This window comes from Aptenodytes patagonicus, chromosome 4, assembly GCF_965638725.1.
Source record: "Aptenodytes patagonicus chromosome 4, bAptPat1.pri.cur, whole genome shotgun sequence".
Classification (NCBI taxonomy): Eukaryota; Metazoa; Chordata; class Aves; order Sphenisciformes; family Spheniscidae; genus Aptenodytes; species Aptenodytes patagonicus.
This window is the reverse complement of record NC_134952.1, coordinates 41,898,490-41,919,091: the sequence shown is the minus strand read 5'-3', so window position 1 is coordinate 41,919,091 and position 20,602 is coordinate 41,898,490. Positions and strand designations below refer to the sequence as shown.

Genomic DNA, 20,602 nt, shown 5'->3' with positions numbered 1-20,602 from the left:
AAGTATGATTTCATGAGTCTTTCCTAGTGTTGTAAAACACCAAATATCAAAGAAAATATTTGTAATTAAATTTTGATCTTATACTATTTTATTTGATAGAATGTTCCTTTATTTATTTCCTGGACATACAAACTCTGCATATGTTATATAAATGTGTTTCAACTGTTAGACTGCAGAAATTCCACTTGACACATTTGCAGAACCGCCCTTTTCATTCCCCCTTCCATCACCATCTTCCAAAAAACATACACTTAAGTCGCTCTAAGACAAGTATAGTAGATGAGTTCTCATCCCTTTCTACCTGGAGCTTCAGCTGAACAGGTTTGTTTGCTCAGGCTAGATACTTGTTTGAAGCTCAGAGAAGTAATAATACAAACATTTGAGAAGTGCTTTGAGCTAATACAAAAGTGAAGACAAGTCCTTGTTTTTTTCCGCATGATATATCAAAAAACAGGTGTGTAGTAATACACATGTACACTTGTACTAATACCTGATAGTAATGAGAAATCCAGAATAACACATTTTTAAACTATATTCATGTTTCCCCTATGTCAAATCCCATTTAACTTAGGAAACTTTTGCTAAGGTTAGAATGACAAAAAGCACATATTGAGACAAATTTAAAATCTAATAATTATTTTTACTGTATCCAGGTGATATGTTTTTTTTTTTTGCTTACCCTTGCCAGAGAAGCTCATCATTAGCAAGATCCTGCCAGACACATGAAGCTAGACAGAGATCAGTTGCATTCAGGTACGACAAAATGGTAAAACTAAGCTCTGGTGGCAGCATTTCCAGGTTAATGAATCCTTCTTGTTCTTTAGATTTTCTTGCCTTCAACAGGTGGTAGATGTCAATGCCTCCTTGGGCTTGTTTGCGATGGCTTGTATTGGAAACACTGTTAGTAGCTATCCTCCTACCATGTTCTCTGGTAAGATAGCCTTGTCCACTGTATCCTTGGTGTTGCAGTTGCTGGTTCCTAGCAACTCTCCAGAGTCCCTGACCCATCTGCGAGCCTGCTGGACATAAAATCCAAATTACATGTTGACAGCTGTTTATAAATATTTGTAAGACAGACTCAGCACACACTGGAAAAATAAAATTCTAGGACTAATCTGAACAGCAAAAAAAGTGAGTTTTGTCAAAGTTATGCTGACAATGTAATCTGTCTCCAGTGGAGCAACTGAATAAATACTGAAAACAAAACCCATAAAAAACTAGAAGATTTTTTTCAAAAATTTCTATGCTTGAAGAGTTACAAAATTAACAATAAGCTTCTGCAAACAGTACCAAACATTATCTATGTCCTATGCAAGTTAAGAAGCCTTAACCATCAGAACATTTGGAATTATTATCTTCAGACTTCCTTTAAAATTTAATAAAAATAGCTTATTTAGAGTCAATGAAGTGCTATAAAACATAAGGAGAAACAAAAACGTCCTGAGTAGTGGGCAGCACACAAAAGTAGGCTGTGACTGACATTAAGACAAAGCTTAACGACTTCAATGATAATGCATTAAGGATTCAGTTTCTTGTTTCTGAGCACCCAAAATATCTTTTCAAGCTTTCTTGCACAGTAGCATTAAAAACTTCATGATAAGGCTTCTATATCTCACTTATCACTGTGTTTGTCATTGTTTGTCAAACTTGCTGCAGATGGTAATAAAAAGAACAGATCCTGACTGTTAGTCAGTCATCAAGATTTCTGCATGCCACAACTCAAATTTCAGTAACGACCTGTATTTACCAAAAGGGAAAATTAAAGTATGATAAATCATACTAATTCAGTATGGGAGTGTTGTCTTAATCCCATCACAAGTAGTGTACGTATGGTGATCTATCTTATTTTTCAACCTTTGCTATGATGATAGATCACTGAAGTGATCATACTAGGAATCTGCAGGTTCCCGATGGTGACTTTCAAGAAAAACACTTATGGCCTGGTCTGGTCTGATCTCACGTGTATTTGAAATTATTTATATTCTATTAGCACAGGGAATTTAAAATGGGGCTTTAAAACTGTTAAAGGCTGGACATGAATAGAAACTGTTCTACATAAGCAGAAAGAAACAAGCCACGGCTGCGATGAGTAATTATGGGGAAAAAAAATGGAGAAATTAGAGAAATTACAGAAAAAAGGCATAACCAAAATGGAAGTTGACAAAAGACAGGTTCAGCTGGCTGGTGAAGCAGTTATCTACATAAGAATCCATTCAGGGGAAGTTCAAGAATTCATTTCTAGATAAGGCCACAGTTGTGAAGAAACTGTAGTCACATGTATTATATTCAATTTAGTAATATGCAACATTTTACACAAATTCATCATTATTTTTATTCTCATTTCTTGTACAATTATACATTTGGCTTAATTTTTTTATCATACAGAGGCAGGTTAAACCATGATCAACTGCTATAAATTATCAGGCAAGTTTAACAAAAAAAGCTTACTGAGTCACACCATAAATAGGATATACAATTGGCTACAAGAATGTACACATAAAGAAGGTATTCTCATTTTCTTGAGACCAGCATAAAATTTTTAAAAGTCCTCAGGGCTACCGGTAAAGTCGCTTCACGAGAGGAAGCTATACAACAATCTGCCATTTAAAAAGTGGCAACACAAGGATGAGTGGTCCGATGAAAGTGGGCCTTGGCAATTCATGCTGGTGCTTGCAATTAATTTATGAAACTTCTAGCTGTAAATAAAATATATTTCTTCACAAGATGAAGAACTCTGGCTTTATGTTTCATTGCCTAGCTAGATTAAAATAAGAGGTAGCAACTTTTTTTTTAAAGAGACATTCCCAGAGCTGCAGTTGCTCAGCGCCACCTTTTTCTGTTTTGGAGCAACTAAACCTCTCCAAGGAGAAGGAAGTTACTAACCTTCATCCCGATGGAGGATCACCAGGTGCTGTTACAATAAAATCAAGAGCTATTAAATGAATCAGTGGTAGGTGTGCCAGAATTGGCATTTGGGACTACAAGCATAAACCCATCAAGTCACCTGCAGCTCCAACTCCAGCTGCTGCTATTGTCCCTGCTGAGCAGGCAGGGCATACAGTGATGTGCAGTGAAGAATCAAGCTAAAAAACAGTTTGTGTGGGTAGGCAGTAACAGCCAAGGGCTAGAAGGAGGAGGGGAGACTTTCCCAAGGGATGAAAAGAGCAGATAAGGAATATTTCTGAGCAAACACAACATTTCAAAAAGGGCTACTATCACCGTGCTAGAGGATTCAATTAAGATAAAGTTCCCATTTTGCTAGGCACTGTATATGAGCTTCTTAAGTAATTAAGTACAGTACTTAGTAAACAGGTATCTCTAAATATCTTGGGAGGCTTCAACCAATTCTTGACCTTAGCCCTGTGAGTAAATTGAACACTCCCAAGAAGGCATTACACTTTCAAATATGCTGATGCCAAATTTAGAGGCTGTATTCACTCTCAGAAGATACCAGATGACTGAATGACTGAATAATAATGATCTTTCAATTCAATTATGTAAAAAATGTAGGGTTTTGAAGGAGGTAAATGTATACATACAATGTAGATGTAACTCAAATATAATCTGCACACTTTCTCAGTGTAGCTCTTCATGTAAACACAAAAATAAAGTCTGCCTGAAAATATAGCATTGACTCTAAACAAAATGATAAAATAGCCAAACAGCAAAATACTAGTTTTAGGGACAGAGAGAACCAGGAGTGAGGGCTTGTAATTCCTCATCATGATTTCAAGTCCTTAACCACTAAAGCAATAGAAATCAGCAAGAAAAAACACTGCAATATTAAATCTTACGTTTTACAAAAGATGAAGTGAGAACCTATTCTATGTAAACTGCGTATGTCAAGTAGAGAGAAAGGAAAGTTCTGAAAAAGGCAGAAATCTGTTTGTTGAGGTAACTTTTTGTAGGACAAATTAAGGAATTTATTTTGCTAGTATTTTTGCCATCTTTTCTGACATTAGTTTATACCATTATAACAAAGCCACATTTCTATACACATTTGTTAATTCCCAACTGTTAAAAATCTTCTGAAAATACTAATTATTTGGGCATAGTTTAAATAAAAGAAAAAAAAAAAGGAGTAACGGGAAATTGAAGGCTCTGAAGATCATTAGGAATCATATTGTGACAAGTTTTATAATCATAATACACCAGAAAGATGAGAAAGACCAGCAGCATTATCAGAAACAGTTCACAGAAAGGCTGTGCCCAGTCAATTATCAAGTGAACTTTATGCTATCGGGTAAGCATCTGGCAATTTTATAATAACTTTCAAACCTCTTCAAAGTCAGATTATCTTTATGTTCTATATGCACTGCTTGTAAAGAATTTGGTAGTGGTCACAGAGGACCAAGTTTTCCTACTTAGCCCTAAATCAAATATCCAAATTTTAGCTGCTAGTTTAATATCTTTATTGCAATATTCAGCTAGAAGTTCCCGTTCACAAAATACATTCTATTGAGGAATACTGAGCTAACAAGAATATCAACAGTGCTTGTTGGCGCTCACAGGGTTTTTCTCCCCACACGAAAGCTAACTGCTATACATCACCAACAACATAATCACTTCGAAATTATTTAACGCTACAAGTGGCTCCAAGACAGAAAAAAAAATACTATGTCATTGAAGAAACTAGCCTTCTTATAATGTACTCACATACTTATACATAAGCTATCACTGCAGAAATAATTTAAAAAGTCTTTTGTAATGTAAAAAATGATAAGAAAATATATATTTGCTATTTTAAGTACCAACTGAAGAAATTTCAGAGAAGAAACAAAATGATACACAATTTAAACCATTCTAGAACTAGCTGCCAGAAATCCACAAGCTTTAATATGTATGTAGCTATTCAGCAGCTTATATACTGTTCGTTAGATCACATCTTATTTTCCCCATCACGCAATTACTTTCAGCTTTGTAGTAATCCCGGATGAATGCTTTGAGAACTCACTCGTCAAACAAGATGAGTAAACTCATTGTTATTCTAAAGCTCTTTAAGTAATGGTGTCCAGAATTATATTATTAAATTATTTTGAACATACGTTTTCAATCTCCAGATTCAATAGGCCACTCAAATGTATGTTTCCAAACTTCCAATTATGTAACTTTATCTAGTAATTGAAACCTCTTGATAGCTCGGCTGTAATTACTATCACAGTAAAAATAACATCAGGCTTGTTTATAAAGCGCTGATCTTCTTTGGCTCTGTCTGATATCTATCAGAGTCTGATTTCAATTTTAATCGTGTCTTCTGCATGTTACTTTGTTACTGCATAATAAATTCTGCAGCATTGAAGAGCATGATAGGATACTAAAAGCTAAACGTAAGCTAGATTAATGCTGTATTGGTACTGGCTTCTGCTTTATCAAATAAAACACAACACCCACTCTCGATATAAACCCCCTCCACCTTATGGTAACCGAGCCCTACAGCTGCCGCTTCACGACCACAACCCCCCTAACAGGAAAATGCTCCTTCCTTCGATGTTATCGAAGCTGAAGCTTCGTTCATCGCAGCTGCATTCGTAACCGAGACCTGGCGATCCCACTAACGTGACGGCCTTTCAAACCTGACTCCAGGCAATTACGCTGGCGGTTCCAGAGGCACAGCCAGTCAGTCCCTCACGCCCAAGGCCGCCCCAGCTGACGGGAGCGCCCCGGGGAGGCCCCCTCCCGCCGCCCCGCGTCCCGAGGAGCTCCGCAGCCGCCCTGCTCGCCACCTCCCCGGCGCCTCACCGAGTGACGCCGCAAAGGGGAGCCGGGATCTCGGCCGGGGCAGGCCGGGGCACGGCCGACCCCCGCTCGGCGGACACCGGCGGGCCTGGCCCCGCGGGTGCCGCCCCCGCGCGCCATTGGGCCGCCCCAACGGCCCCGGCTCTTGATTGGATGCGCCGCCCGTCCGTCCGCACCCGCCCGCCCCGCTGAGGGAACCGACGGGGGCCCGTACCTGTGCGAGCTCGGGTCCTAACCGCCGCCGCGACGAGCCCGGCCCGACTCGGTGCGTGAGCCTCGCCGGGCAGGAAGGGGCTGAGCAGCCTCCGGCGGCGGGGAGAGGCGGTGGGAGCCAGGGAGGCCCCTCCGGCACGCAGGGAGGCTGCCGCCGCCCCGTCTCCTGCCTGGCAGGTTTGACGTTTGCTGTTGTTGCTGGAAGTGACGTCACCGCTGAGGGACGCGCGGGAAGCGGAAGCGGCCGCTGCGTCTCGCGGCGGCAGATTCAGTCTGTGCCCGCCGCCGGTTGGGGGTCACTGCGGGCCGGCGGGCTCCTGAGGGGAGACAGCGAGGCACCCGCCGTGCCGGGGCAGGCGGCCCGGCGGGAGGGGGTGCCCGCGGCGGCGGTTGGCGCGGGTGAGCGTCAGGATCTCTCTCGGGGCAGCGGTTCGTCCCCCCTTAGGGGCCGGCGGCGCGGGACGGCTCCGAGCCCGGCGCCCTCCCTCTCCTCAGGGACGGCGAGCCCCGGGGCGGAGCCGGGGAGGCCCGGTTCCCCGGCTGGTCTAGGGGCGAGGAAGGGCGGGTGGAGAGCCGGCCCCGGTCCCGCTCTTGCGAGTTCGCCTCAGCGCGCTGGCGCGGCCCCGGGACCGCAGCCGGCCTTGCTCAAGGCAGGGCCACGCTTTTTTTTTCTGGCGGTGTTTCGATGGCTCCCAAGGCAACCGGCCCGCGACGCGCAGCTCCTTGAGCGGTTCACTCGTTTGCAAGTATCCCGTGTGCTTGAAGTGTGTCTATTACAGCTGGCACGATAGCGAAGTGCAATATTTGTCCTTGACGTTTTTGCATCTCTGCCTAATGGTGTGATTCCCTCCCTGCTCCCCGCCCCTTGTAACGGAAGAGTATAAATACAATTTGAAGAAATCAAAAGGTTTTTTTGTTAGACATTTCAAATACAGTGTTTACAGTGTTAAGATGTGGTAACTTGCATGGGGTTTTTTTGGTGTTTTTTTTTTTGTCCTACAGTCATTAGTTCTTTGAATACCATATGCAATTTTGAGAGTTGTTCTTTAAACTGCTTGCAGTTCTAGGTTATCATCTCTTAAAACTTTGTTATACCTGATTTTATTCTGAATAGCCAATGTATTGTAACTGTTCTGTCGTGAATTCCTAGAGACAAAAGCTGTGTGCCAGTTTTTACAGTGTTCACCTTCCCAAGATGTTAAAGTATTTTCTACTAACTTAACTCTGTTATTTTTATGATCTCTTGAGCTATTCAGTTTGTAGTGACAGCAGTTGCCAGGTTTTGCATCCAGAGGTCTGGTGTAGAAAGGATTGTTGATACTTTTGGGAAACAGCCTATATGATTAGATGAATTCCTGTGAGTGTGTCTTCTATGAGTATTTGCATTGCAGATTAGAGCTTCAGTTTTATGTCAGACTCTTTGAGACTTGTCTTGAGATCTGGTTAAATTGGCATAAACCATAGGGTGGATCACTTTGTAAGGTAATGCAGGAAGAATAGCTGCTTCAGTTTCCAAATACTTGAGGTTAAATTGTCCCTAGCCTTTAACAATGATAGTTGTGTACTTATATTTAGTATGACTAATAACCCAGAGCCTAACGATTAAAGAGGAAGAACCTAATAATTAAATAGGAAAAAATAGTTTAACAAGAGCAGAACGCATGTAAAGATCTTCATCTTCTTGAAGATTGCTGATTTAAACACCATAGAGGCGCAAGAAGGAAAAAAAACCCAAACCTAGACCATTGTGAGTGCAAGCTTTAACTGTATATATATGTGTGTGTGTGTATATCCATATTTTTTTTTTACTGTAAGTGAGGTGTGTGGTCAAGAAGTTCCTTTCAAAAAGTCTCATTGCTTTAATGAGTAGGACCAAATAACAAAGCTGCAAACTGGAGTACCCATCGGAGTTGATTTCTGACAAGGCTAGACATAATCTCTTTGGAGCGTTTGTTTTTTTTTGTCTGAATCTCATGTGCCAGCAAGAGAAATGATATAAAATTCTGTATCTTAAGAATATGTCTTCATGTATAGGCTGTCAGGCAATGCCTCTTCACTGCTTGGATTGGTAGGCTTCAAAGTATTTGTTTTCTGGGAAGAAAAGAAATTCAGTGAAGACAGTGGCAGGCAATTATCTCCCAGGTTTTAGCAGAAAATTGAACAGTAAATTTCTGTTTTAAGGCTTCATAGCTGGAATCATTACTTTTACTGAGGCTTTTGGGAAAGGTACTGTAGAGGATTAAGCTGTTCACAAGCAGATCTCAAGGATGTGAGGAAGGACAACTCTTTGTGAGAAGTGTCAACTTTCTGTACTTTTAACTAAATTTCTCCTTTTTTTTGCCTTGATTTTTCTCTAAACCATTCAAAAAACACTTAACAGTTTGCTAATAGACTTTCTCAAGTTCTATCAGTCTATCCAGAGTGCTAAGATGCAGGCCATTTGTTTTCATTTGTGACTTAAGAGCTGAGCTATCATCCAGTCTGTGCTTCTAAAGTCTTGTGTTGGAGAAGAACTAATATGCTTCTTAACATGCTTTCAGATATCTTTAAAGATAAAGATCTTTGGTAGTTGATTGGATTGAGGATTAGTACTTGATCCCATTTAGAACGAATGAAGATTATGACTGATATTAATTGTTATCAAGCCCTAGCTCTGTGCTGTATTGTAACACTTTGGAAATAGTAGTGTCTAGAAAAGATGAGCAAAAACCTTTGAATTTCAGTGATAATTCTATTGCATTTTGTAATTTTTGTGTACACCACTTTTTTTTTTTTTTTTTAAGGAGGAGAATGTACTATATTACATTTATTTCATAATCTGAAAGAAGAATAACATTTGAAATAATGGCAACAGGAGACCTCAAAGGAAGTTTAAGAAAAATAGAACAAGGACTTCGCTTGTTAAATTATCCAAGAGATGTGGATTATACAGTGTAAGTGGTGGTGTGAATAAACTTATGCTAATACATGATGACAGCAAGATGTGTAAACAAGATATGTGTAAATATTAGCATTGCACGCAGTGATGAGTAAGCAGAGCATATGTCTGTGGAAAGTTGGGGTTTGATACATGTGAACTGGAAGATAAAAGGATGCAGTCTTGCTGTTCTGAGCAATCCTTAGAATAAACCTGAAGTATCACTATCTTGCTCTTATTGCTTCTGCTGTTTTTCTCTTTTCTTTGATTAATCTCTCACCTTTATAATTTTTTTTTTGTAAGTGCTAGCAAAACTTTCTTCAGGAAGTTTCATCCTGTAAAGATTGGGGGGGGGGGGAAGGTGTTGAATGTTGAGATGGAAATGCTGGTGGGCTTTAGACCTGATAATGTTAAAATTATATGAGGGTCACAAAAATGTTTTGAGCATTTTACAGATAACAGTAAAGACTGCTGAATGAGATATGCCTGGAAAAAAACCTTAAAATGAAGGACATACTTGGATATAACATGCTGGCTATATTAAAACACCTTTCAAGTTAAATGTTTGAATTCATGTAATGAAAGGCTTTTTTTAATCTTCTGCTGTGTTAAAATACTTTTGTTTTTCAATAGGTTAGTAAAGGGTGATCCAGCTGCATTTTTACCTATCATCAGCTATTCTTTTACATCTTTTTCAACTTACATAGCAGAACTTTTGGTAAAGTGCGACGTGGAGCTCACAGCAAAGAGTGACTTGCGTTTTATTGAAGCTATTTATAAGGTATCTGTCTTCATGTTCTTTGCAGAAGAGACACAGTTTTGGGTTTGGCCTCATAAAAATTCAACATCTAGTATGAGTTTTACTAGAAAGTGAAAACTTTTGGCAATGAATGTGAATTGTAATTCTGTTAAGATTTAAGATGAGTAGTAAGTCACTGTGTGGCAAGTCTTTGTTTAGATTTTCATGAAAATAAGGCTGGATGTTGTTAGCCAAATCTCAATTTTGAGACAACCACAGAATCAGTAATATTATTGTGTCTTATGTTAGTTGTAAGAATACTGAAAAATTTATGACACAATAGGTTTTATAGAAGTGACCTTAGAATAAATCAAAATCAGCAAAAAATCACAGCAAACTTCAATAATTGTAATGAAAACACAGTTAAGAAATACACTTATTTTAAAACACCATGCAAAATTAATATACAAAGTCCAGTTCTTAATAGTTTATAAATTGAAATCAAATCAAATTCTTAACTGAATGAAAATAATTTTGAACTATCCTTAAAAATATCCATAAGCGCATTTTTATAAAAGGTGGCTTGATATATTAATGATAGCTTATTCAGGCTAGTTTTCCATTTGAGGAGGACAGAGACTCCTTTATAGAGGGGCTGTGGGAGCCTTACTTAGCCCTCTGATGCATTTGCTGAGGTTAATACGATTTTTTATTGTGCATTCAGTTTGGAAAGTTTTTGTTTAACTTTTTTAACGTTAGTGTCTACAATCATTTATTTTGTGAATCTTAAGACTGTGAGTTAAACTTTACGACAGTGATGCGAATGAAACGTTTCTGGAAGAGGTATGTTGAAAGTCTAGTTAGAAGAAACAGCTGAGTATGTATAAATAACCAAATGAGAAAAGGTTTAACTGCTGAAGTGCAGAATGAAAGAAAAGACTGTAGAAAAATAAGAACCTGAGCATGCCATTTCTACAACAAATTGTGTGGTGATTTTGAAAGTGAAGTAAACTCTTATTTTGTTGCAGCTTCTTCGAGATCAATTTCAATATAAGCCAATTTTAACAAAACAGCAGTTTCTTCAGTTTGGCTTTGCAGAAAGAAAAATGCAGATTGTTTGTGACATTATCAACTGTGTGGTGAAAAAACATAAGGAATTAAGTAACTCGAATAAGGTACTGATTAAATGGTAACTTTATTATGAGGTAAGTTTCTTTTGACATGCTTGATGCTGCAGGTAGAAGCTGAAGACCAGTTTATTTGAAGGTGCAGCATCGCTGATAGTCAAAATAAGGGGAAAATTTGTATGAAGTCCCATTGTAAGATGCTTGAGTGCTACCAGGTATACAAAAGACACAAAGCTGCCAATGCTTAGTAGTATAAACAAAAAAATATTAGAATGAAGATAAATCTAGTACTTGGTGTCTTTACAGTAAGTGATATATTTTGTTTTATAATTCTCAATATAGTGAATGTTTGTGTAACTTGGTAGACTTTGCAGGTAGATTTAAAAACAAAGCAAAACTGTCTGATATGTTGATGTTCTGGTAACATTTAATTTAAACATGACACTTGTATTTGTGTTTCAGTGGTATACATGTCAAATCTGATTGTTTTCATTAATCATACTTATTTTACATTGGTAAGGCATTTTTTTATCAGTGTATGCTTCAATAAAAGGAATTTTCAGTCTTCGTATTTTACAGGATTTTGTTTCATTTGAGTTTATAACAGTCTTCAGGACTTTTGTATACCTCATTTGTCACTTTTGGGGACGTAACTACATTTTTTTCATATTTGTTTATCTTTCAACTCTGGTGCAAGTTGTCTTTTCTCTTTATGACCAACTTTGATGCAGCCTCGCATAGGCGTTAATGAGTTTATGAATATGTCATTCACTTCCAGATCTGTTTTCTCTGTAAGTTTGGGTCATATTTAATTTTCTTTTTAGACATTATTGTACTGCAGAGGTTTAAATGTGTTTGTGTGTGTGCATACAATATTCCTGCCTGTTAATGATGGAAGAAAATGGGGTGTGTCAACCTGTCCCCATGTTGTCTTTCCCCCCCCGCCCCGAAAATAATCCTGTGTTAGAAGCATAATATTCTCTGCTCTTCACTTTGAAGGTTAAATCCCAAACAAGGAAAAAACTCAGATCTTTTAAATATGAAGTATTGTCAAATTGTGATAATGTCCTTGCTGATCCTAGTGGCAGTGCTCTGAATTTCAAACAGGTATGAAAATAGTTTTTATGTTGTATGTCTAAAGGATTTTTAACAAGTCAGGCTCTTTCTGGAATATGTGCTTTCATTTAGGTTTTAATGCTTGATCAGACCAGTTGTGTGGTTTGTTGGGGTTTTTTGTTTGTTTTGTTTTGTTTTTTCCAAAGTGTGGTTGGCTGAAATAATAGCTGAAATACAGAGGATATTGCTTCTCTCTTTTACTGAGTAGCTGATCTCAAAGTCTTGGTGGTAATGATCTAGTACTGTTGTTTGCCATTTGAATTCTATCAAATGGAGGGATAGCAATGAAAATGAAGATGTGTTGGAATGAAGATGCAATTGGAAAAAGAATATACATCCTGTTTGGAGATTGGAGTGGTTTTGGCCTAACATTACAATGTTTTCAACGTAGCTTTCAAAACGCTTTTTGCTCTTTTGTCTGAATCTGTTCAGCAAAGATTTCTTGATGTAACATTCCTCTTGGCTTCAGTTTTACAAGAGTAATACTTGATCTTATGCGTTATGCTACTCTTGGCCTGTGGAGGAGACAGCTTTCCTAATACATTCTGCTAAAAGGGTGCAAAGTAAAACTGTACAAAACTTTTAGGACTGTGACTGCCCATTAAATGTTGGTGATTTCTATTTAGAAGGAAAATACTGTTTTAGTAGAGGAAAATTTCACAAAGAAAATACTTGGAATGACTTATCTGGCACTTCTGGTTGTTGAGTGATAGAACTGAATGGGGATATATGTGAGTGTATTAAGAATTCCCTAGAAGAGGAGGGTTTCAGCTTCAGTAAAACATCTAGGAATCTGTAAGTGTTAAGATGCTGCACAAAACTAGTAATTGTGAGTTCTTAATCATGAGGTAACTTATTATGTGGCAGGTAGTGATCATAAGACTTGATTCACCTGGAAAGAAAGGCAAAATTTGTCTCATATTTTGTTCTCTCTAAGGGAAGCATTCAAAGGAAATGAAACGTGTTGCTAGTAGGGCTATTTTGCTGACAGTTGTCAAGGAAAAGAGAGTGTTCTAATCTTTCTAGTTAAACACTTTGTTTTTTTCTGAATGTTGAGTTGTGGTTTTGATGTTGGAACTGTCTATACATATGTTGATACATACAGTGAAATTCATACCTCCCAATCCACACTTAGAAATCTAACAACATTTGCAATAAAAGAGGACATTAATGCCTTCATTACTGTTTATGGAAGGGAACCAAGGTACACAGTACATATGGTAAAGTGTGTGCATATTTGTTTTGCAGTCTTTTCATGTCTATATGATACTTTAAATTAAACTGCCTGCTGTTGCTTTCTGTGTTTTGCAACCAGTTGGGGTAAGATTGTCAGATTTAAATAAATAAATACTAAAATGATAGGTCTTTTGTGTCAGTTACTTGGCTGATGAATTGAAATATTCTTGTAATGAATAACACCAGTGACTTTTTTTAACATGTTCAAAAGAAGCCTCAAGTAGAACGGCATTCAGGAAATGAAGTTAGTGATGACCTTCATCCACCACCCCTTCCAGCCCAGGGAGGTAACAAAGAAGAATTGTACCTAGATCATGATGTTGTGGAAGTTAAATGTGAACAAGTAAGAACTTTTATTTTAAGATGCTGTCTGCATGTATTTTGGGCTTTTCTAAAGGGATAAAGGTTTTAAAAAGATAGCTGGATGCTCCTTAAGTATAACTAATATATAATAAATATATTGAAAAAGTTGAAAAAGAATCAGTTAAATTGTACTGTCTTTTCAAGAGCCAGTTCTGTCAACAGTTTCTTTAAAAGCTGAGTTCCATGAATAGGCATCTTATGGCAATTCTGAAAGAAAAATAATTTTCTACTGTAGCAGAATGTGGTTACTGAACTTGAGGAAGATTCCACTTAATTTCATTGGTCAAATGTTGAATTATATCCGTTTTGAAATTAGAGGATGTGTTCTTATCCATATTTTCAGGTCATAGAAGATAATTGTCAGATTGAGTTCCTAAAGAGTCAGCTTGCTGATTGCCGGGAAAAGCTTCATAAGCTAGATTGGATAGAAGATAAACTACATGTTTTAGAAGAGAAACTGAAAGGAAAGGTGATCATAGATGAGAAGGACTGGAATAACTTGTTGAGTCGAGTTTTGCTTCTTGAAACAGAACTGTTGTTGCAATCCAGAAAGGTATGTTAACTTCTGTTTTTCTTCTGTAACAGAAATTGCCCAGATACAAAGCTGTCAGCTTGTTTCTGTTCTTCCTGCCTCCTGATGTATGCTTTTCACTATTTTTAAAGGCATGATCTGAATGGAAGTGCTGCTTATGGAGTTGGTGGTATTTTTTTCTTAACTGTTAAATTCTGTGGTTTTGTCATGCTCTGTGAAGCAAAGCTCTCCATTAGAAATTGTTTCCTTGCAGGAACTGCAGATGTAGCTAAGTCTATTTTCATTAGTAATGACTAAAAATGTTTTCATTTCCTAACGAACTTGTAGAAGGAAGCTTTTGAAGACTCTTAATCATGCTGTCTTTGAAAGCTTAATGTTTTCTGTAATTGAGAATTTCATCACGCTAGTGACACATTTAAGGGTTTCCTTATTCTGGTCTGCATTATTCTTAATTTCTTATACTGGCCTGCAAATGTTGTTGTTGATACAGTTGAATATCTATTTTTTTTTAATTCTCCAAACTCTAATCAGATACAGATATTCCCTTTGGAAGATTAAGTCTTCATTCTATATAACTAATGTTGACAAAAATAGATGGCATGCTCAATGGAAAATACAAGGTTAATGGAAAAGTTAATTCGTATTTTAATCCTATTCTTAGTTTGTGAATTTTTGAAATTTCTAGCCTAATTGATGGTCTTTCTCCTTTTTGCATGCCCCTCCCCTCCCTGCCTTCCTATTTCATGTTCATTGCATTTTTAAATGCGTGAAAGTGCTACAGTTGTGATGTGGCTACATTTGGCATATTTGTCAGAGCAAACCAAGTATTTTGTTGCATTAAGACTGTATTATTGTTCATGCTGTTTAAAGGTCCTTGTATGCACATTATATAATTTCATATATGTGCACATGTAAGTACTTTGAGATGCAGTGAACCGTAGCATCAATTTTATGATCACATGCTTAGTTTCAAAGTGTATTTGCATGTGTCTTATGTGTATCCTTTAGATGCTTTCCAGAAGTTGAAAACCCTTGCGGAAAATAGTTGATCAGTGTTGCATTTTTCTTTGTAGTTGTAAAAATGTTGAATTTACTGGTAACCAGGAGCTTGGAGTGCGTTGCTGGCCCTGCAAATTTGAAAATGTCGCTAATACTTGTATACAAGACATTTTTTTTTTTTTTCTGTGTGCCTTGAAAGTGTGCTTGTTACATGAAGTCTTGAAATGGAGAAGTGTTCAGACTGAACACTAGGTTATTTCTAAAGGCTGTAGCTCAAATGATAAGGGTTGACATTCTCAATCACTTTTTTTTTAAACACAGTTTCAGGTCAGTAATGGCTCAAGTGATTTACCATTTGAAATCAATGTCTTACGGATATTGTAATTTAATTACCGGTGGACGTATGTCCAAATAACACCACCAATGATAATGTTTTCTTCTGCTAGCAGGCTCAAGAGGCCTTCAGCTGAACAGTCGCAGACAGTTTTGCTCCTGTTTCAAGTGTATTCTCTTCAAGAGAAGAGAATTTATGGCAGTTGCTGCATTTATGACAGTAGCAGCACAGGAAAGCTTGTGTTTCAGACTAGGCTTGTTCTTTTATTTCTGTAACTTTGGTTTATTATTACTCCAGTAACATGTTTATTGCAGTTGTTCAAAGGTTTGGAATAGTATTTGGAAAATATTTGGAAAATACTTAACATCAGTATCACTCAAAAATTTCCAGTAAGATAATTATATTTCTGTACTGCATGTTACTGAAAGAAGTCATCTGCAGAAACAAGTTTGAATTTAGTCTGTGTGTGGCATTGTTGCTTGTCTTTTTTCAAAGCAAAAGAAGCTGGGTTTTATATTTAAAAAAAAAAAGTCTTCAAAACCCTAACTTTTTTGCAGTAGGCATTTGAAAACTGCCAAGAAATAATCCTTTGGGCCAGAGAATTGCTGCTTCTTTGTTTCATGAAATTCCATCCAAGTTGTGCTTCACAGATATAGAAGCAATTCAGAATTGCTCCTTTCTTCTTACTCTTGCATTTTTCAGGGAACTTTTGGCATTTAATCAACGTAGCAGGAACACTGTAAGATCTGTCTTGCACTGCTGCCAAAGTAGCAGCAGCTGTGCATTTAGCTCTGGGAAAGTCTGAAAGCTACCAAATCCATTTCAATGAAAGGAATTGAGCAGAAGTAGTCAGTGCAGATTATTATTTTTTTTTTTAAAGAGGTATCCATTATTACAGGTTTTTTTCAGCTTCTTCCCACACAGTACCTACTATTTCTCCCTCATTCACTTATTTGGGTATAATATTCCCCTGTTAACTGATATAGTTACTCCAGTATATGAAGTGATATACTTTATTCAAGGCTGGGATTTCAAATCATAATGATAACTCATTGGTGAAAAAAGTAGATGTTGTTTATGAGTGTTGGATTTTTTTTTTATTTTGAAATTAGAAAATTGCACTCAAAAACATTTATTGTTAGTACAACATTAATTTTGTTGCCTTGTTTATGAACAACCTTTTCTAAGCTAGATTGAGGTAAACTGAGAACCTTTCTTAAAAGAGCCCTCTCATTTAGGAGCCTGAGAAACTAGCTTAAAATAGACTTTTGAGTTCTAAGCATGTAAGTGGAATGAATTTCAGTTCATCTATAGGCTAATGTTTTAGTACCAAGGAGATGCATTTCTGTACCTTAGAAGGTACACTTATTTTGTTAAGGTAATGGCAGCCAACGTCAAGATGTAATTGTTAGCACAGGCCAAGAACAATCTGATTGTTCATTCTACTAACAGGTCTAAGTTATATGCACTATATTTGGACCTGATTTTGACCTGTTTACGAACAGCAATGTTGATATTAAAAAAAAAAACCCATGAAATAAACTAGTTTTTTAATGCAATGTGTGTATGGAAATTTTGGCTTTTTTTTAGTCCTGTAAAGACATTTTTGCAGTGCCAACATATCTGAATGGTGTAGTAAATGCATACATAATTAGTACTTAAATATACTTTTGTTCAGTCAAAAGATGATTTAAACAGGGTGAATGGCTAACGTGGTAAACTTGTATTTCAGAGAGACTTATCTACAGAGTTCAGCAATATAAGTCAAGAATGTACTTCTAGTAGGATTCCAGTTTCTCCTGGTGAGTATTAATGATTTTCTTTTTAATTAACATCATATGCTAAACACTTCTTGCTGACCTTGACTAAAATGTGTTTACTTACAAATTAAAAGTGTTTAAATTTTAGAGTAGACAATTGCAATTTGGTGACCTCTATATTTAAATGCATGCTGCAAATTAGAAATTAACCTGCTAGTCATTTCATGTTTGTAATTTATTCTTTAGAAGCTTTATTTACTGAAATAGTTTTTAAAGCATTAATGAAAATATATAGCATAGTAATTAATAGTTACAAATAACTACTAAAAATCTCAAAGATGCAAATTTAATTAAGGTGCTATAGCTAAAGCTGTGAAAAACAATAATGTTAGCTGCACTTTAAAGCAGTTATCATAATGTTTTAATTCATAAGCACAAAAGAAATTACATTTGCTGCCACGGTTTTGTTATAATTATAATAGTGTCACGTTTATGTTGTTTTTTACTTTTATAATGGGGCTCAGGACAAATCAGGGCTCTTTCATTTGTAATCCGTGTTGGTTTTTCAAATCGCTGCTGAACATTCTCTATAGCTTCATCCCTTTTGAAGCACTCAGCAGCTATCCAACTAGCATTTTTGCTAAATTTTCTTATTTTGAAGAGCAAGACAAAATCTTTTTCTTCCATTTCCAACTTAATTGTGATAACATACAAGAAGTAAATGAAACAGCCTTAAGTGGGAAAGAAATTAAAAACATTCCCCAGGCCCTAAGTAATTCTTCTCTCTTCATCAATGATAGCTCTTTAGCCCTTACCTTGCATCATTCTCTTCATTAATTTGGCCTGTTTTCCCTATGGCAGCTGTTATTCCTACCACTAGTAGTAAGGAGGATATTCTGTTTCCTATTCTCACTTATTGGGTGTTTTTGTCCAGTGTTAGGCTGTTGCACTGAAATTAAAAGGGAATCTCAGTAATTCAGTTTCCATGGGAATTAGGAGGGCAGTTTCTTGGTTATGTCAAAGTTTGTTTTAATTTTGAAGTCTCAGAAATGGGACCTTCTTTTTACAGACCTTAGAAAGCTTGCAACATGTTTACTTCCTTTTGTAAGTTAGTAGTATGTTACTGGCACTCGAGGACTTCATAGTCAGCAAGCAAGCTGACGGTCTTTAAAAGAGAATTTTCATATTTTCAGACTTCTGGAATTCTTCTGAATTTCTTATTCCTGTTTTTCTAAAATATGATTCAGGAAATTTTAGGCATAAAAGTTATGTGGCCAGTCTTAGCTCTTATATCTGAAATGTACAGTACTCGGAATGCTTTGGTGCTCTTTTTGGTTGTAATGCTCATCAGGAATCACAGCTGTACAGAAGAAACGCTTTTTAATTTTAATTGACTAAAAATAATTTAATATGACTTTAAATACAGAATAGTGTAGCTAAACATGTTCCAAAGGTATGATCCACAGATGGTGGCCTTACTGAAAATGAGGATATGGGAACACTTTTTTCTCTTTTTCTAAGTATTAAATTCTCTTCCCTGACAATAGTATGCTGAAATTGCAAAGAGTAGCAAAGCCTTTCCAATGTAAAAGAAAAGTCTGTTTCTGCTGAATGGATGCTAAACCTATGCCAGCGGGAGGAGAGCTAGGGAAACAGCAAGAGCTTGATACAAATTTTAAGCTAAATAAGAAGGTGATGATTTTGTTTATATTTCTGCTGCTTACTTACAAATTAAAGACATGTTTGAACAGGTAGTTTACCATAAAAATAATGTAAACTATTTGAAATTACATTTAAATGTTTGACCCAGTAATTAGACTTTCTTAAGTGTTGATTTCGCTGTAATCAGGATAAAGGTAGCATTCCTAGTAATCTCTTTTGACTTTGTCTTGTGTGTGTTATACATAGTATACTGCACTTACCTTGTTTTAAGAAAATGAGAAACCTATTTTGGACCCTCACCAGTAGCTTTTCTTTTTCCCTTTCTAAACAATGCATTCTCTTCTGTTATTACATACTGTAAATCAAGCTATTTGATAGCTGACCTTGCAATAAGAGAGCAAAAAGGCAAAGGTGACACAAAAATGAGTATTTCTCCATAGATACGGCGAGAAAGGAGGAGATGCCAGAGAATCGTCATCAGTCGTCTGGATACAGCTCACTATTATCCACAGACCCATCTCCCAAAGCCGTGGCCATTAATTCTCATGGTCTGACAGACGTTTCAAAGGTAAGTAAAACTGGCAAATGCTTAGTTGATTCCCTTTCTGAGGTCAAGAGAACAAGTAAGCATTAGTTTTAGTTGTATATACTACTAGTGAAAAACAAGGAAACTATGCAAAACTACATCTAGGTCTGTCTCATAAAAATCCTTTTGATATGTAAACAGTGCTTAAAGTCACATTTTTCTCTGATTTTTTTCAGGTTGAAAGTCCATCTGAAGATTGTTAGCTTTGAAGAGTTCACTAACTTTGTTGCTTTTAAATTGCAGGAGACAACAAGACAAAGAATGGAAAGGATAAGTAAAATGTAAGTAATAGGAAAGGGCAGCAGGAATTCATTTCCCAGGAGGGAGTTGTACTGGACTAAGGCATATAGAAAATGTACATATGTGTTCCAAACCTCAAAGGTCTCTACATCAGGTGTGGCATTTCCTTATGGCTCCACTGGATAATAAATCCACTTACAGTTCTCTATTTGTGGGATGAGTCACTGTTTTGGTTTCTAAAAAGCAATAGAAAGCACTCTTAATAGTATTAAAAAGTGTTTAGAATCTGGTTGACAAGGAATAGGAATATTATTTATCTCCTGAAAGGAATTCCCTGGTACTTGCAACTTTTCTTCCTGAAAAATAACTACACTATCTTAACTCTGTTTATTATTTAAGGAAAAGTAAAACCAATTTCAGGCTAAGCATTGTGAGAACTGTATTAAGGTGTGTTTGATACTAGCCCTGAGATCTGTAATGAAAATTTCTTTTGTAAGAAATATTTTTATTACACTTGAAGAGAAATGCATTGCAGTATAACGTTTTTTTGCAAGAGATTTCTATTCTATAAGTGCCTGGCCTGAAAAAAGTTGTAGCCTTTTTTGTGATTTAATTTTATTGTGTGGGTTACTTATTTCTTTATGTATACTTCAGGTTTATTGATACGTGGTAGGCATTTAAAATACAAACCAATTGCAGAGGAAAAGGGGGTGTGAGAGGAAACTTAAGGTTTCATGCTGCTTGTTAGTATTTTGGATTCATTGGAAAGTTAAAGACAAGTCAGTTATTTCTTACTGTACTTTAGTAAGTGTGTGTGTGTAAACAAAATTTATTTTCAGAATTGAAGAAACCTCAGAATTGTTGAAAACTTCAAGCAACACCTCTGAGAAGACCTGAAAACACAGGTCTTCAGACCTGGTCTCTGTAGACTTACGGATATGGGAACTAATATGTATGTTTGTACAGCATTAAATTTTTAATATATCAAATTTGTAATGATCACCAGTGCTTTTATTCCTTTGAATAAATAATTTCTAATGCA

The 20,602-nt window shown here is 36.8% G+C and overlaps 2 protein-coding genes across 9 annotated transcripts in view; one reads left to right on the top strand and one right to left on the bottom strand.

The window, feature by feature from the left end:
• FBXO8 (F-box protein 8) overlaps positions 1-6,119 on the bottom strand; it is an 18,761-nt gene extending 12,642 nt beyond the window's left edge. The window contains exons 1-2 of one of the 4 annotated variants that reach the window (XM_076336509.1): positions 5,951-6,119; positions 680-1,019 (exon numbers count right to left, since the gene is read on the bottom strand). In XM_076336509.1, the coding sequence (XP_076192624.1) occupies positions 680-1,008 (329 nt within the window). In that variant the 5' untranslated portion in view covers positions 1,009-1,019; positions 5,951-6,119. Of the gene's footprint in view, positions 1-679; positions 1,020-5,739; positions 5,803-5,950 lie in introns of those variants that run through there. The other 3 variants (XM_076336510.1, XM_076336511.1, XM_076336512.1) reach the window with 3 other exon arrangements.
• Positions 6,105-20,602, top strand: CEP44 (centrosomal protein 44). Of its 5 annotated transcripts, none has more exons than XM_076336506.1 (11): positions 6,105-6,126; positions 8,733-8,882; positions 9,500-9,647; positions 10,634-10,780; positions 11,732-11,839; positions 13,296-13,427; positions 13,791-14,000; positions 17,045-17,114; positions 19,175-19,302; positions 19,564-19,601; positions 20,400-20,602. In XM_076336506.1, exons 2-11 carry the CDS (start codon positions 8,794-8,796, stop codon positions 20,455-20,457), a joined length of 1,128 nt encoding a protein of 375 aa, XP_076192621.1. In that variant the 5' UTR covers positions 6,105-6,126; positions 8,733-8,793; the 3' UTR covers positions 20,458-20,602. The 5 variants fall into 5 exon arrangements, with proteins under 5 accessions (XP_076192621.1, XP_076192623.1, XP_076192619.1 ...); XM_076336508.1 differs by lacking the exon at positions 6,105-6,126 and adding an exon at positions 6,184-6,348 and having other exon boundaries at positions 9,505-9,647; XM_076336504.1 differs by lacking the exon at positions 6,105-6,126 and adding an exon at positions 6,184-6,348.